This window comes from Aulonocara stuartgranti, assembly GCF_965226115.1.
Source record: "Aulonocara stuartgranti genome assembly, chromosome: 13".
NCBI classification, from domain to species: Eukaryota; Metazoa; Chordata; class Actinopteri; order Cichliformes; family Cichlidae; genus Aulonocara; species Aulonocara stuartgranti.
The window spans coordinates 28,656,909-28,675,005 of record NC_138949.1 but is presented as its reverse complement, the minus strand read 5'-3'; the positions used below and the strand labels follow the sequence as shown (position 1 = coordinate 28,675,005).

At 39.2% G+C, this 18,097-nt stretch overlaps 1 protein-coding gene across 3 annotated transcripts in view; it reads left to right on the top strand.

Annotated features, from left to right (window-relative positions):
* Positions 1–18,097, top strand: part of cdh11 (cadherin 11, type 2, OB-cadherin (osteoblast)) — a 284,093-nt gene that overhangs the window by 253,807 nt on the left and 12,189 nt on the right. For all 3 annotated transcript variants that reach the window (XM_082558377.1, XM_082558378.1, XM_082558376.1), the window contains 4 exons: positions 387–681; positions 4,441–4,560; positions 6,099–6,266; positions 11,918–12,105. In XM_082558377.1, the coding sequence (XP_082414503.1) occupies positions 387–681; positions 4,441–4,560; positions 6,099–6,266; positions 11,918–12,105 (771 nt within the window). The remainder of the gene's footprint in view (positions 1–386; positions 682–4,440; positions 4,561–6,098; positions 6,267–11,917; positions 12,106–18,097) is intronic.

The window sequence follows — 18,097 nt, the reverse complement described above, 5'->3', positions numbered from 1 at the left end:
AATTATGTTTACAGAGCACCATATTTCAAAGTCTAGGAGCTATAAAGGAAGAACAAGAGTTTAATTGAATGTTGAACATTCTTCATTTTTATAATAATATTTTAAGTCAGTAATTTATTAGTGTGTGCCCATCTAACATGCAGCATTTCCAGCCTGTCTATCCCAGTCACTCGCTCACTTTAGTTTGTAGACTTGGGAAATTGCAATCTCATCTGGCATCTGCCAGGCAGCCAAGCTAGTCTGTGTCTTCCAAATTTGCCTTTTGACCAGACTTTCTGCCTTTATGTGGAACTGCTAGTCTCTCTCTCTTTCTCTTCAAGTTTCACATATATTGAAATATGTGCATGTAATTCAAGCTAAATTCAGTTTTGTCTCCATTTTTTCAGCTCCACTCAGATGTTGACTCAGGCGATGGAAATATCAAGTACATCCTGTCCGGTGAAGGTGCAGGAACAATCTTTGTCATTGATGACAAGACAGGCAACATCCACGCCACAAAAACTCTGGACCGTGAGGAGCAGGCCCAATACACGTTAACAGCCCAGGCTGTGGCAAGAGACACTAATAAGCCTCTGGAGCCGCCATCAGAGTTCATAGTGAAAGTTCAGGACATCAACGATAACCCTCCTGAGTTTCCACATGGGCCGTACTATGCCAGGGTGCCTGAGATGTCCAATGTTGGTAAGTAGCAAAAGAAACATTAAGAGAAATGTGGGGGAAGCAAGGTTTTGTATTGAGACAAAGTCAAAGAAAACAAGGAAGGGATACATTAAAGAATGCTTAAAAGTCTAAGAAATCTACAGCTGGTAAGAAGAAAGTTATATTAGACACAGAAAAGCTTCAGAAAAGTTTGGTACAGCTGGTAAACATACAATTTGGGGGACTTTAAATCGTATTCACGCAATATTGGGAAAATATTTGTACCGTCATCAAGGAGTGAGGGATGGTGACAAAGAAAGATAATGGATAAACATAAAGAAACACAATTAGTCCCAATTGGCTACCTTTTACTTTACCGGTTCTTTAGCAGGTTTGGAGGTCTTTTTTCTCCATATCATTGTAAATCTATGAAGCCTGGCTATCTATACAAAGTCCCCAGACTGGAGACTTTCTCTAAAAATATGACTTTTTCAATATTTTATTGGTTTATCTGTAAGCCTTTTAAAAGGCATTGTCCCTATTTCAAGTCACGTCTTCTTCCTTGTGCTAATATAGCACATTTAAACAAAATCAGAGATGACCCAAACTACTGTTCATAGTCTTCACTATAAAAAACAAAAACAAACAAACCCCACAAAAACAACCACAAATGAATTTTGACATAAATTAAATACAAAGTGATAAATAAATATAATATAGAATTTCACTGTCATTGTTTTCATTTATTAATGTTGAATGAATTGAATGAATGAATGTTGAATTTTATCTTATTCTTTCCCAGTTAAATTTACCCTTCATTCTAATTTGTGTTGTACAGTTATTTCATTTTTAACCTTAATTTATATTTTATTCCTTCCTAGTTAAATTTACCCTTTTTAATTTTTCATATTTATTTCCTATCTTATTCATAGCCGTTTCCTTTTTTGTTTTCTTCAGGTCACGAGCAGTTGTCCAAGCATTTCACTACATATCGTACTGTGTATGACTGTGTACGTGACAAATAAAATTTGAATTTGATTTGATTTGATTTGATTTGAATGAGAACTGGGCTCCAGAAATATGTTCTTGTCTGAGAATAGCTAATTAATTAATTAATTAATAACAACCTTAATGCATAAATATTAAACAAATGTAATCCTGGTTTTGACATTGATTACCAGAGCAATGGTTTCAAATCCTATGTCAAAAATGTCAACCTTGCCTTTTAACAGGTATTTTCTCAGAAGAGGCAAAAGTCCTCTTACTAAACTAAAGTTTAGTTTTAATTTAGCAGTAGTTTTGGTAGTTGAACTGAAAATTTGTCTGCATATTATTTTTCTGCTAAACAACACCATTTCTATATTAATCACTGAATGTGAATGCAGGAAATGTGACAGAGAAGTGCATATCAGGTCACCTCCTGAAAAATCCGCTTTTTTGCTTAAAAGTTGGGCTAAACTACAAGCAGAATTGTGGAATTATTTAGTACCATATTGGCACAGGCAAGAGTTTCTACCACCCCCTTAAGAGTCTCCCTATTTAGAACTTCTGATCTTGGAAGATTTTCTTTCCAAAAATTGTGTGGTATTGGAGTGTTCAGCCTCTAGATACTGACCTGAAATGAACCACACTGGCAGCGGTAAAGCCTGAAACAGTGGAAGCATAAGAAATCCCTTCCCTGAATGGACTGGACTTCCAAAGAAAGAAAACTGAAAGAGTTCTGTTTAGGCTATTTTTTACCCATCCGCTACATAATCTGAAACCTGAATGCAGAAGTCTGGCAAAGAGAGATCACCAGTTGCCATGAGCCACAACCACAGAAGTGGAACAGAAATAAAAGCTGTAATTTGACTAACTAGGTCTATGTAGCCTCATCGATATCAGACTTAGAATGGATAGAAAAGCCAATTTCTTTCAAATTATCATTCTTGGTAATTTATCACGGTGTACTTATAACCACATTCAAAGCCATGCTGAATAAAATTTCATTGCAGTTTTCTGTTATGCAGAACCTGGTTAATTTTGCATGGAGCACAATGGTGGTGCTCATATGGCTGCAGCTGGAAAGGTAAATATTAAAATAGAAGATGTAGTGGAAAAAAGGCTGTAAAGAAGCCAAATGAACAATTCAATAACACGTGATTGATGTGAAGCACCCATTATTCCAGCCAAATTCATGCTGTTGCAAGAACTTAGTAACAGCCATTTTGAGCTTTTAGTCCCTGAAAGAAACAGTTTCTACATTTACTGGGGTTGCTTGGTTATGGGGAAAAACAAATGAAACAAAAAACATTTCACCTATGTAACCTTTTGCAACTTTCACTTTTTCTCGATTGACCTTGCTAACCAAAAGCTTTTACTTCTGTCCTCTGGGCTCAAGATGAACTGTGTGAGTTTGAGCTTTAGTTGGTTTTGAGGGGGTTTTTTTCCCTTTCAAGACTAGAAATAATACAAAGCTCTTAAACATATTTGAGTCCTTGTGTGGGCCCTCGTGGTTACTTCATGCAAAATAAAGGAGGTTGTAATCAGATTCATCATGGATATTGAAGCTCATGAAAGAAATTACTGATTTATCACAGGAGCAGATTACGGTTGGAGTTTGATGCCTAGGCTCTGAGTTTATCACTACCCACAAATAGAACATAGAAATTGGAGAGGGATGATTGAACATCCCCCCCGGGGCCTACAGGTGGATGCTGGGGTGGTGGAGGGGTTGAAACAGCAGGGGGTAATGAAGGAAAGTATTGGCACTGAAATGCCAGAGGGAAAGATGAAACGAGTTTGAATACAGCACCAAATTGGGAAGTTGTGCTTGGTTTGTGACAAGTGTGGTGTATTGGGTGTACGTGCAGTGCAGCTCCAGTTGCTTGACTAATCTCACAGGCTACACTCCATCGAAGAAGGACAAAAAGAGAAAAATATGTAAAAATGAAATAAAACTAAAACCAACAAAAGTAAAAGTTAGACTCAGCTCTGATTTAATAGTGTAAAAAAAAAGTTTAAAATAATATAACTTTATAGTCACAAGGTAAGAAAATTTGGACTTGGGTGGCGAAAAAAAACCAACATGTTATTTGCCTGTTTTTATTTATATTTATTTTATCAGAGCTGGTAATGATACAGGTCTGAAGCACTTTTATTACTACGTTTCTTTAGCAAGTAGCAACAGGTCTAGCGAAAAGAAACACCTTTCTGAGTCACATCGGAAAAGCAAAACTTAAATAACGCAAAGTTAATAGAATGTATTTCACACTTCTGCAAATTTAATTTACTTGGTCTATTTGCTCAGCATATCTGTGTCAGCTGAGTTAACAGGGATTTACTGGATGCAGATGCTTTGGGTGAAAACATATCTGTGAAATGTCCATTTTTTTTGTGGGGGACTAAGATAAACTGTCATGTTTCGGGCTCAACAACCATGCATTTTTCAGATTATCCAAAGAGTTTTGAAAGGTTTGCATAAATCCATGGGGTTGTTGAACTCTGTCAGAGCACGGAGGAAATGCTGTTTTATTTAAAACATGAAAATCACCAAAATTGGAGACTGGATGTTTCCACCAGACAATGATGAAATGTAGAGAAATAATAGTGGAGACCAGCCCCACAGGAGCCCCTTCAGCCGCAGTGTCTGAGAGACAGGAGAGTGTTTTTCATTCCCTTTCCCATCCGGCTGGTGCAGGCAGGTGAATCGGCGCACATTTTTGTGACAAGCTTGTTTGTCAAACCATTCCTGAACCAAATCACTAAGGTAGAGCTATCTCCTCCTGACTTTTTTGTCATGTCTGTGTTTCTGTCCTGTAGGTACGTCAGTGTTGCAGGTGACAGCTACAGATGCTGATGACCCCACCTACGGCAACAGTGCCAGACTGGTGTACAGCATACTGCAAGGACAACCCTATTTTTCTGTGGAGCCTCAGACAGGTAAGGCTGCAAACAAAAACCCTGAACTAGGCTTATAATTGTCTGCAACACAACAAAACACAATAGCTCAAAGGCCTTGATGTTACAGTGATGTAGTATGCACACAGGTCTAAGATCAACTACAAAAACAGCTTGTCATGGACGATACGACAATGCGTTTTCATTTTATTTTTCTGCACGGTGTTTTTGTATCACCTGGAGTTAGGATGTGTGTGTGTGTGTGTGTGTGTGTGTGTGTGTGTGTGTGTGTGGGGGGGGGGGGGGACACAACTGCCAAATCAATAGGAATTAAGACCGCTACAAACAGTGAACAAATTTTAACAGTCGCAAAATTTTAAATTGAATATAATTAATTAGGAAAATAATCAATGCAATTGACTTTAAACTCTAATATTGTAGTGCCATCTGCCAGGCGTCTCATCAAAACTGATTGCTGCAAAAACCAAACTCAAAACTTTTTTTTTTTTATTCTTTCACATTTCCATCTACTGCTCTTAATGTAAAAAAGCCAAGAACTCTGTGCTAGAGGGATCGTGTAACAAGACATCCTTTCCAATGAAATTGGTGAGGAAAAGAAGGCAAGCTGTAGAAAGAGGTCCCCAGCGGACATTCAGCTTTGGTCCCTGCAGAGCTGAGGCCTAATATTTGGGTTTGCATTAAAAGAGGAAATTGGATGTAAGGAAAGAGGTTAGGGCAAACACTGAGCTATGCTAGGTCAGAGAGAGTGAAGAAGAACTGAAAGTGAGAGGTTAGGGTAGAGAAGGAGAGAGAAATTGGTTTACAGAGAGATAGTTCATGGAAAGTGAGTGGTTAGGGCACAGAGAGGCAGAGAGATTTGGGCAGAGTAAATCTGGCTAATCAAACCAGTGTTGGGTATTTGACTGGCTCAAATCCATAGCTCACATTTCTAATTGGTTTGGAGATTATCAGCTTTCCATGCTGTCACAGACATACGCACACACTTTTGGCATAATATGACAACAGAAAGCCTCTCTGACACTGCAGCTAGACATGTGCAGAAAGAAAGAGAGAGATGGAAAGAGAGTAGTGGGTGATGAATTAAACAGACAAAAATCACTGGGGCTTGAAATAGATAAAAATAAGACTTCACAAATGTTCTACTAGAGTTCTTATTTATTTAAATGATGAGTGATGATGCGTTCTCTTACAAAATGAAGAATCTTGGAATAAATTCGTTGTAAATTGGTAGTTTTTACTTAGCAATGATAGTGTTTTCAAAGTGGGATTTGTTTAACATTTTCATTTATTAATTTCAACAGGTATACAATTCCTTATTGTAATTCTTAATAATTTGTAATGACATGACGTAAAATGCACATGTTGTACATGGTGTGACAAAACACGAGTACAGTAGCATATACAACACAAGAGTAGATATGCAGACATCTGCTGTTTTTTTCATCATTCAAAAATCCATAAAACCTCACCCACAAGCTTCCAGTGGTTGTGTTTTCCAGAATGGCTAAAAGAAAGCCTTATTTTAGCATTAATGTCATGTTACCACTCTGTCTGCTCAGGTGTAATTCGTACTGCCTTGCCAAACATGGACCGTGAGGCCCGCCAGGAGTACGATGTCGTCATCCAGGCCAAAGACATGGGTGGTCACATGGGAGGGCTGTCAGGGACCACAGAAGTTAAAATCACCCTCACAGATGTCAACGATAACCCTCCAAAATTTCCACAGAGTGAGTAAACGCCTACGTTTTCTAGTTATCCATCGATAATATATACTGTATTGTGTAGCTGTACGTCATTTTCCTTGGGTTAGGCATTTCCATTAGAGGTGTGAAAGTGTCAGACCTTTTACCAAATGACAGCAGAGCTATTACACTATCTGAACTTCCAGTCTGCATCTTCCTAGCCTTTTCTGCACTATGCAATAATCACCAAAGGTCAGTGCAAGGGCATTCAATACACATCAAGTGCATGGTGTCATTAGTTTGCAACTTACAAAGTAGTGAGGTAACTTTAGGCAAAAAAAAAAAGAATTATTTAAAAAGAGTCTTTATTGGGATCCTGGAGTATCCCCCAACATGTATGACTGTCTTTGGATACTAGCTAGAAGTTCCCTAGGGCATTGGTTGAATTAGATATTAGCAGCGCAATGAAAAAAGCAGATCTCTGGATTTGTGAAGAACAGTAGATTTGATGCGAGGAAGGAGACAGAGGCACAAAATTTGAATATTTTTTAAATTCTTTTTTTTTTTTTAACATTTTTTATGAGAAGTTTATATTTTTATCTGAATCTATTTCTCTGTATGAAAGATGATACAGAACTGCCAATGATTCTATTAACTGATAAAAATTATTTTATTTTATTTGCTCGGTGACAAAATACCGATTTGTCCTCGGTGACAAAATACACAACCAGTACAATGATAGTGAGTTCTCTAGTTCCATTTAATACTGTACAAATTCAAAAAATGCCCATCTGCTGTAAATCCATTCTATATGATTTGGAAGTTTTGGAAATGGACTTCTAAAACTCATCAACCTTACCTCGTTTGGATAATGATGATCTCCCATTCAAGTTTTGCGAAAGTCTGTACCATTTCCACCACGGTTGCCATGTCCTGTCAGGTTACCTTTTGCTTGTGCCTCTGAGTATCCTGCTGGATCCTCCAATGTGATTTAAATCTCCAGAAGTGGATGCAACATAAATATGGAGAGGAGGGGCAAGCGGTGAGCAAATATTGTGTGGTAAGTCCAAAGAACTCCTGCATTTTCAATGTGCTCTGTGCTGGCACATAATGGCACACTGACATGCACGACAGTTCAGACCATTTCCTCTGAATGTTTCCCCCAAATGCCTCAGGACAATACAGTAAAACTCTGTGTTGACAGTCTCACCCCGAGGAACCAATTATTGGTGCACAACTCTGTGAATGCTGAAAAAATGATAAGCATTCTCTGGGTCTTGTTCCACACCCAACGTGCTTCCTTTAGGCTTGGGAACTCAAGACTTTTTCACGGAATCCCTTCGGAGAGCCAGCTCTCATCAGCAGCAATGATCTTCCATAAAAATTCAGATCAGTTTGGAAACAAAAGATAATGTTTGTCATCTGTGTAAGTTTGGGGTCTACAGTGCAACAGCAGAGTGCACAGTGTTGTCCAAACGGGACCTAGAGAGTGCAATTTATATTTAAAAATGGCAGCCATGCTGGAAGTTTTCTTTGATGCCTGAGAAGAAGTTGAAAGAGAGATTGGCCAAATTTATGTCAGGTAAGGTTTTTTGAACTTTCTGATCACATCTCATGCACAGCCAAATAGCAAATATTCATAGAACGATTTAACCTCTCTGGTTCTCCTCAAAGAGAAACATCCTAAACCTCAGCAAGGATTCACACCAATGCATTTTTCTTTGCAACCACTTCCCAGCAGACCTTCATGTCCACCTTTCCATATTATATCCAACTTTGCCATTTTGTGCTATGGCTCTTTTTTCCTTCATCGTTCTGTCCTTCCCTCCTATAGCGCTGAGCAGAAGGGCTCCTGGCAGAGATTCTGCAGAAAGCCTCAGGAATGTATGGAGAGAAGAAATGGGGAGAAAACAAGAGATGATGGATCAGGATTTAGCCTGTGGAGAAGCTGAATAGGCAAGAAAAGGGAGAGACATGAACAGAAGCAGTGAGGGAGATAATGTAAAAGACAGGGAGATGCAGAGAGAGAGAAAGTCAAAACCACCACTCCAGTTCCTGTATATTATAACAAGCTGACAGCTGTGTTGCAATGCAAAGCTGAAATGTGATGCTGTAGACCACAACAAAAGGACATTTGAGGGAGTTTAGATGGAGAGTTTTATGAGCAATGAAAAACTGCTCAAAAGGCAAGACTTCATCTCCAGCACGAGAAGCATATATAGAAGTTTCCATACTGGCATATGCATGTTTCTTTAATAATGCCACATGTTCTTACATAGTGACAGATGGTGTAAAAATGAAGGGAGAGCCTAAAACCGTAAATGGCTGATTTGCTGACGCAAATTTTGTAGAAAACTCTAAACAAAAGACTAGTAACTGACCTAAAAAAAAAAAAAAAAAAAAAAAAAAAAGTAACCCACTTCATAATCTCCTTTAAGCCAGCATATGTGCATTACCAACCATGGAACGCTTTGCAATCCACTTTTCTTCATGAGCCAGGTGAAAAATATTCGGGAGACAGGATCAAGTCACACACATAGGCCACATTATATCTAAATAACCACATTATACTTGCCTGTGCATCACTGGCAGTTTTACATCTGCAATGCAAGACAATGTACCAAATAACAATATGTTGTGGAACTCGGTACCCTTGTCAAAAAATAAATAAATAAAAAGTAAAAGCAGGACAACCACCTGCAAGAAAATTCTCCCAGATGGTGTGAATGAGGACAGTGATTACTTATTTAGTAGTTGGGCAGAGTGAGAGAGAGGAGAGGAAGAAAAAAAATGGAAAATGAGATAAGAGTCACGAAACAAAAACGGAGTCTGAGAGACAGCAAAAATAAAACAGATACAAAGATGGAATAAAAATAAAAAAGATAAAAACACACCGAAAAATAATGCATATATATGGCACAGCTAGACTCCCTCTTGTTGTCTAGCAGCTTTTCAGCTTCCATTCAAGCTGCTGTATTTTTTTCTTTTCGCTCTAAGGCTTGATATCTCTTTCTCTCAGAGACTTTCTGTCCCTGCAGTTCTCTCTCTTTTCACCTCATTATCAAGCGTCATTCGTTTGCAGCCTCGAAAAATCCATCACAGCACAGACAGGAGTAGGAGCAGAAAAACAAAGGCAAATAGCAATTGATTGTTCTTTAACTCTCTCTGACTTCAGTCTTTATTAGGCTGACATGACAGAGATGGTTTTGTTAAATACTGTTAATATATGTCAGCTGCAGCGCTTCTCTCTCATTCTTGTTTGAACAGGAACAATGGAGAACAAAGCAGATAATAAAAAGGCATTTGAAGTGGTGAAAGATCTTTTGGGCGATATCTATTTGCACATCATTTACCTTCAGTGACTTCTATTACAGAACTGTCTATTCTCATAAATCTTGGAAAGATTAAACTCACCTTAGAACTTTAGTTTTAGCTCTTCTCTCAGATTTAAGTAGAATAGAATGCATAACTTTTTTTAACTGCTTTTCCAATGTGGGCTAGCAGGGGGCTGAAGCCTATGTCAGCTAAGACGAGTCAAAGTGTGCAGAACACTTTAAACACGAATGCTATGAAGACTTTGAGTGAGTTTAGTCAGGAAACAGCTGCATTGCATCACACAGCAATAGTGATGTGCCCCACTCTCATCGTGTCCTATCCAAATGTGGCGGCCTGTTTAAGCTGCAGAGTTTCCCTTCTCTCCCTCTGCCATGTCAGCACCATTGCTGCCCACTATTAAACTCCTCCACAGTCCCACCAGCCACCTGTAGGCTCCAGGGGACAATATTGTGTTACCATTCCCCAATCCCAAACGCTAACTATATTCTGCTGCTCTAATAAATCAGTAATTTCAAATGCAAGTTGTTTAAATGAAATAAAGGGCCCAAACACTTATAAAAATATCAGGAGTGACAATATTTTGAGTAGAAATCTCCTCAAACGTGTGCATAGGTGGGATTACTGTTGATAGTTTAAACAAATATGCTGTTATGCAATTTGGTTAATCTTTATAAACCCAGGCTTTATGTGCTCTTTAGGCACAGACTATTTAATTGAAAACTCAGTCCACACCCACCACGATATAATTAACCACACCACAGGCATATTTATTTTTCAGACATCAAACTTTGCTTCTGAGTTTAAATTCCATATATCGCAACACATCAAAATCACAAGTCTGACTAGGAAATTACTGAGTAATAAAAGACATCATTGTTCTAAAGTCAGTCATCAGATAAAATTCCCGACCCAAGAGATTGTGGTCATTACACAAATTACATTTATTAGATGTTTCATTAGTGTTTATATTTGAACATGGCTGGTTTATGAGCTTATAGTCTGTGGGAGTAATGACAGTAGCCGAAATCTCTCTCACTCTCTCTGGTATGGGAGACTAACCTGTGCCTGACTTTTTGCAATAATGAACTCAGTGAATTCCTATTTGCTTCAACTGTCATCTTTAAATGTAAATGTACATTTCCTGTATGTGACGCGCTTCATTTTAGCCTGCAGCCAGGTATGCCAAGCTGCCTGTGTGTTCTGTCATACAATGTTTAACTCATCTGCCAGAAGCCATTGATGTTAAGCTACTTAGCAAAAGCAAGAATAGAATGACAGGAGAAGAGAGAGAAAAGGGGCAAAGTGGGGGGATAGGGATGAAATGAGCTTTTAGCCAAAATGGTACATAAAAAGAGGAGGAGAAGAGGACAGACAGAGATGCGAGAAATGGAACGATGAGGGAGGAGAGGTGAGGATGAATGACGAGATTTGGGAGGATGGAAAAGGGAGAAGCACAGGAGAGATAAAGAGGGCAAAGATCTTAGTAAATAGAGTCAAACAGCACAGAGGAGTTTAAAAAGCAGGGACAGAGATGAAGACGAAAGATGGAGAAGAGGGATTTGGTGAAGATCGATGGAGATGTGAGGAAAAAGTAACAGGCCTGAGGGTGGCAGGAGGGATTTAGGCTGAATGGATCAAGTCCTGTGAATCGCTCAGAAGCCACATGACAGACTGAATTTCATGATTCACAGGTTTGCCACACCTGGACGAGCAGGATAAACACGCTAACGGTGTACAGCCCATAAATGTAGAGTTTACTTTGTGTTCAAGGCCCAAATCTTGGTGTAGGAAGGGGCAAAGAAGAGGCGAGGAGGAATTGAGAAAAAACAAACAAGAATAGTAAAGCGTGGAAAAGATAGAGGAAGAAAGATTTGGGAAGAGAAAATAAATAAGATAATAGCGCTGAGAGGAGAGCGGGGGGGGGGGGGTTAGGGGGTTATGAAAAAATAAGCAGAGGCTAAAGTAAAATTAGATGAAATGGGGATGAGTGGTTCAGGTTGAACTGAGGGGAGAGATAATAAGAGCAGAAGAAAAGGGAAAAAAACCAGGGGAGCGAGTAGACATATGGTCATACTGTTCTCATTCTTGAAACCAGGTGTCTGCTTCTTCACATACCCACACACACACAAACACACACACACCTGACACTACAGGGGATATTAATATCCTTTGGGCCATATGAGACAGATGGTATAGTTCATGTTAATCCCTCACTGCCCTCCAAAACTGACCCTGCCTCAGATAGTAAACACAGTGGCAACCAGCCAAGAATTGAACAGTGTTGAATACAAAAGCAAGCTGTGACCAAAAGTCATCACTATCATCACCAAGAAGCCGACACACATATTTTTATATTCCAGGTGTGTACTCGATGTCCGTGTCAGAGGATAAAGTCGCAGGAGAGGAGGTGGGCCGTCTTAAAGCTAAAGACCCCGACCTTGGAGACAACGGGCTGGTGAATTACCGCTTAATAGATGGAGACGGAATCAACATGTTTGAACTGACCACAGACTCCGAAACCAGAGAAGCTGTGATTAAACTGAAGAAGGTAAGAAAAGAAAGAAAGAAACTTAGCAACTTAAAACTGCATTTTCTCCCTTGGATTTGGTCCATCAGATGGAAGTTACTCATTTATCTTAACTATTTTGCCATCTCTTTAGACCCCAACTAATTCTTAAAATATTTAGCCCTTTAGTTATGCTGACTGTATTTGCTGATTATGACAGTTTAGAGTGGGTTTTTAGTAGTTTTTCAAAGGAGTAACGCATTGGTCTGGACAACCAAACAATAGGGTGAAACTCAATTTGAAGCTCAGTGGATTCTCAAATGATTCCCATGGGTTTATGAGTAAGCTCATTTTACTTTATTAGATTGTGGTTTATCAAGTGATAAAATTAAAACAAAGTTGGGGCAAAGCAATAGACATGATCAGCAACAATTCTCGAGTAGGGTGTGTCACTTAAGTTATAATCAGTTGGTACTAAGAGGCAAATGTGCGAGGAAATAATTCCCCCACATCGCCATCTTACATCACCATCACCAGTCTGAGCCAATTAATACAAGGCAGGATGCTTTCATGTTGCCTATGCCAAATTCCGTCACTACCTTGGTTATGACAAATCTTTTTTGGACTGCTTTACCCAGTCTGGCCATTCTCCTGTGACTTCTCGCATCAACAAGCATCTTAACCCAGAAACTGACGCACACTGGATATTTCGTGCTTTTTCGACTATTATCTATAAACCCCAGAGATGGTTGTGTGGGAAAATCCCAGTAGATCAGCAGTTTCTCAAGTACTCAGACCAGCCTGTCTCAGACCAGCCATGCAACATTCAAAGTCACTTAAATCACCTTTCTTCCCTCTATTGTGAAATTTAGTTTGAACTTTAGCTGGTTGTCTTGACAACCTGCTGTAGTTGCTCTCATGTAACTAGCCAGTTTGCTGTTACATGCAGCTGAAAAGGTATACCAAATAAAAAATGGCTGATGAATGTTTATTTGATGTAAGCAGTGAATTGCAATGCATCTTATCAGTATGTTCAGTTTGATACTGTCGTGCTAAAAAAAAAGGAAATTTCCTGTGAAATACATCATCTTTTGGTCCTCTAAAGCCTTTTTAATTAGACAGTAATAACGGTGCCTTCACAGGAGGGCTGCAGTTAACCAAAGAAAATAAAAAATTGACTGAACTCATTCACAGCTGTTCTAGGGGAGGAGTGGGAAAACTGGAGTCAGCATAGTTTTGACATTTTTACTGCCATCTTACCGGCTGTTGAACTATGTTATGCAAACTACTGAAGAATTTACACAAGTAAATGTACATGCGAAAAAGTTAGACTAAGCACTTTCTGTTTGGGTAGTTGGTAGTAGGTTAGCCTTTTGGTATATCCTTCCTTCAGTACAGAGATACCCATGTGTACTAATAAAGTAATCCAGATCTATCACCGGTGCTGGGTTTAGAAATGGGTGCAGATAATAAGCCCCAAAATCCCTGTCCTTGTGCTCCTCCATGATCTCCAAAAACACTTTCAACTTTTATTTTTACAGTTGGATAGTTTCTCACTTCACCCGAGTTCATCTTCAATGTCCTTCAAGATATAGGAGCAGCTTTTCAGGACATTATTTATAAACAGTTTTTTTGCATGGTTGAGTTGAGTTTTAACTTACATTTGTGGATGTAACATTAAACTGTTTGCTGACAGTGAAATTCTGAAGAGTTCCTGAGCCCATGCGGTGATTTCTGTTACTGAGCAGTGCCTGTTTTTAATGCAGTGCCACCCAAGGGTCCGTAGATTATGGCCATTCATTATTGGTTTTTGACGTTATGTTTCCCTACAGAGATTTGTCTTGATTCTTTGAATCCTTTAATGATATTATATAGTTTAGATGATGAAATCCCTAAACTTGCTGCTAATGGTAGATTATTACATGTTCATCTGGAACTATTTACCCATGCAGTCTTTTACATAGATTTTAAGCATTTTAAAGCAATGAACATTTTGGAAAATGAGAATGACATTTCTCCTTTTCAACATTATTTGTTTTATTTTCAATTAAATACAAATGTCTAAAGGATTAGAAAGTTATTTAACTCTGTTTTGCTTGCCTTTTACACTGAAAGTTATAGTTATATGACTTTCTGGTAATGAACGTTTTGTCAAAGGTCTGTTATTTGACAGTGGCTGCTTCAACAGCTAGCTCTTATGGAAACTATGCGTGCGTCATTGCACACTTTTCAATTTGCCAGCAGAGAAATGTAGTTGAGGCAGCACTTTTTCTATAGAAAAAGCAGTTTAATGTTAACCTCAGCCAAGCCAGACTTAAACCACTGTCCATATTTGTGTGTTGAAGTACTGCATTAGGAAATAAGTGAAGCCAAGTAAAGAGAAAAAAAGAAATAAAAATATCAAGCAAAGGGTTGAAGCAGCTCAGAAATGTTGTTCTATTCCCTTCTCTGAACCTTCACAGTTTCATATTGTTTGATATGACCACCAAAGTCCATGGTTATGTCTGTGAGAGTGAGAGTGCATTAACTTTCATGCTTCCCTAGGCCACAGAGCTCATCTTCTGCACTGTTACTGTAACCCACACATGCACACACACACATACTACAACTGTGGCTTTCAGTGATCCAGCTCAGCACACACAATTACTTTTTCTCAGTCTCTGTCTTTCTAATGCCTGCACACAACCAGTCCCTTATTCTCTCAACTGTACCCCGTCGATCCGGCCATCAGAAATGCACACAATGCTCTGTCAGACACGCAGAATTTCACTCATTTCTTCTTTTTCTCTCTCTCTTTGACGAACAACACACACACACACACACACACAGAAGCATTGTTGTATATGTAGCTTCAGGTCAGGATTATGAGCTGAATCTTCCACTGAGCTGTACTAGTCTGCTTCTCCCTTCTAGGACATCCGACCTCTGAATCTCTCAGTTAAAAAAAAGAAAAAGCCTTTATGGTCATATTGTTAATGTGTCAGGAAAAATAGTAATGAAATGTACACTCAAATCTCTCTTTGTTCAGAATGGGACAGAAAGACTTTTCTTCCTAAATTCCAAACCAAGTCCAAGTTTAGTAAAAGACTTGATATTGAAATATGTAATTATATGCTTGGATGATTTACGATGCCATTTGTGGTAAGTTGCATTCCCTATCCAGACAGCAATGACGTTACTTAAAAGAACAGCCACCCTTAACCCACAGTTCGCTTTTACTGATGCTGTGGGAAAATCTCTGTGTGAATAAATCGATACAAGTCAGTTTCATGTTTTTTTTTTCCTCCCTCACAATCGTCTGCATGAGTGAATCCTTTCCAAGTCAGAACTCTAGGATGGCATTAAGACTGCCAGGGTTAGGAGTACTCTTCCCACTGGTGTCACTAAGACTAAGCATAGAAATGAGTGAGTGATAATTCTGCTCTCCTCTCTTGATAGCTACCATTCGTGTTCCCTGAAGCAAAGCAGTTAACTCACAATTTAGGCATAACCTAATAGTATACAAGTATGGTTATGACTGAAAGCTCTCAGGAGAGCATTATTAGATTTGAAGAGAATCTGAAATACAGACTGGAACAGTCAAAATACTGACACTTTTATCCATGATTCCCCCAAAGAAGTTGTTAGAAACCCCTGGCTGAGCGGACAGATTAGGAAAAAAGCAAGGGATTCCAATCAAAGAAATGAGATCAACTGATTACACTAAAGTGGTGCACTATGTTTGCGTGGGTGCAGTTGTGTGTGGACATGTGTTTGGCTTTATCCAACAGCAAGCGCAAAGAACCCTCTCTGCTTGTGAAATGCTAAAAGCGATGGTAAACATCTTACTCAACACAGCTGAAAGTATAGACAAGTGACCTCATTGTAACAGCAGTGTTAGACACATATGCAGATGTGCATACATGTGTGCAAGAACAGAAAAAGACACAGACATTCCGAATTTAATCTTTGTGACACAAAAATTAGACTCATTTAAATACATGAACTTGTTTAAACAATGACTGAATTTAAATAAGTTGAAACATTTGAAGGCTTTGCTCATATTTCCATCCATCACTTATCCAAAATAGGTCTACAGTACCTGCGTGCTAGGCACAATGTCTTTCTACCCAGCAACACTTTTTAGTTACTCCAATGAGATAAGATATATAATCTCTGCTCTGTCATTGCATTTGACAGACAGATCCTCCCTTTGCTCATCATGCCGAAACACCAGGATAGCAAACAACAAAAATGCTCAGCTTGAGAGTTCACAATGGGACTTCGCTAACCAGTGGGTGATGTCATGGTGACCGTCTTTTATCTACAATCTGTGGTTAAAATGTCCAAGTAAACTAAAAGCAGATTTTAAAGCCTGGTGCTAAAATAATGTTGGCCTCCATGGATACTTTTCCCCTTTATAACAACCGCACAGACACATATGGTTTTAACTGTGAAACTTTGATTGACAGGTGTGAAGACATAGGTAGCTATCATCAATGGCTGTCAAGGTCTTGTCAATGCTAATGCCAGTAACTGCCGTATTTGTATAATTTGTGGAATTATCCCACGAATAACAAGGTGCAGACCATGTAACCAGTTTATGTTTATGTTTTGGTGAGTGAAAGTCTTGTACTTTATTTTGTTACTTAGCACGAATTAGTGGTTGCATGTGTCTGTGAGTTCGACCCACACAGTTTATGAAGCTAGCTTAGCACCCAACCCTGTGATCAAAATTTGGTCACTTCTGGTTCCAACAGCCAATGCAATGGCAGCCAGACTGCTAATGTTGAGACTTTAACATTAGCAGTCTGGAGTCACTGTAGCTGTGCCAATCTCTTATATACAGTTTATGGCCTTGAGCTAATCACAGTTCCATGCCCATTTAAATGCTGTTTGTGTGCAAGGCCACTGACTGACATGAGCATCCTTTGTCACAGTTCCCTGTGTCTCTTGGAATAACAGCTTAATAGCCTGATGGTGATTTAAACTGAGCATTAGGACAAATGAGAGGTGCTCTCACCTTGCTAGCCTCACTTACACTCCTCTCAATCTGATGATGGCATCTCAGCTCAGGGTTTGTGTAGTAATTTTGTGTACGTGCACGTGCACATTTGAGATTATTGGGTCTTGATGCCTCTCGGGGGAAATCAATGCCTTTTGCCCCCCGAAGGCAGTGCCACGCAAAATTAAAGGCACTCATTTGCACACACAAGAGCACGCATGCAGACTCACACGTCAAGAGTAGCCTTCGCTAATCTCTATTCTCTCACTTTCTTCACAGACACACACACACACACACACACACACACACACACACAGGGATGAGCTTTAATCAGCTATTCTCTTTCAACTGTGTCCTGACGAAACCAGTCCACAGAATATTAAGAAGCTGTGTGTTTGCTTGTGTTTTCAAGAAGGCAATAGGAAGGGGGGACAGTATAGTGAAAATTATTATTATTATTATCATCTCACACTGATTACAAAAGTAGGGAGAGAATGAAAATACTGGATGTGGGGTAAAAAAAAGAGAGTGCACAAACGAGACTGTGAGAGTGTGACGCAAAAGGGAAAATGAAAGAACTGGGTCACATCTATTCTACTACTATTGTACCTATCATCACACTAAACACCTTCACTGACAACAGCAGTGGAATAGTACTGCAACTGAATGAGTGTGGAAGAATCCACTGAGAGAAGGTATTATCTACCTGCCTCCATGTTGGATCACAGACCGCACTTTGGATTTTATCCCTTCAGTGCGATATTAGATTCGGCAATGTACCCGTGATAAGTTGGACTGCCTGCCTTCAACACACAGCAAAGGATAATCATTTCGATCAGCAGCTTAAATCCGTAATATTTACTTTCGGTAGACTTGTTTAGCATCCAGTTTGTCAACCTCATAAATCTCTAGTAGCTTCTCTCTGCTTTTAACGGTTCACACTGTGCTTATGAGCCCTCTCTCCCACTGGGATTTCATTAAGTGTTGGTAGCCTGAAAATGAAAAGATCAAGCTTGCTCCTGGGACTTTGCCAGTTTAACGTCCCCATAC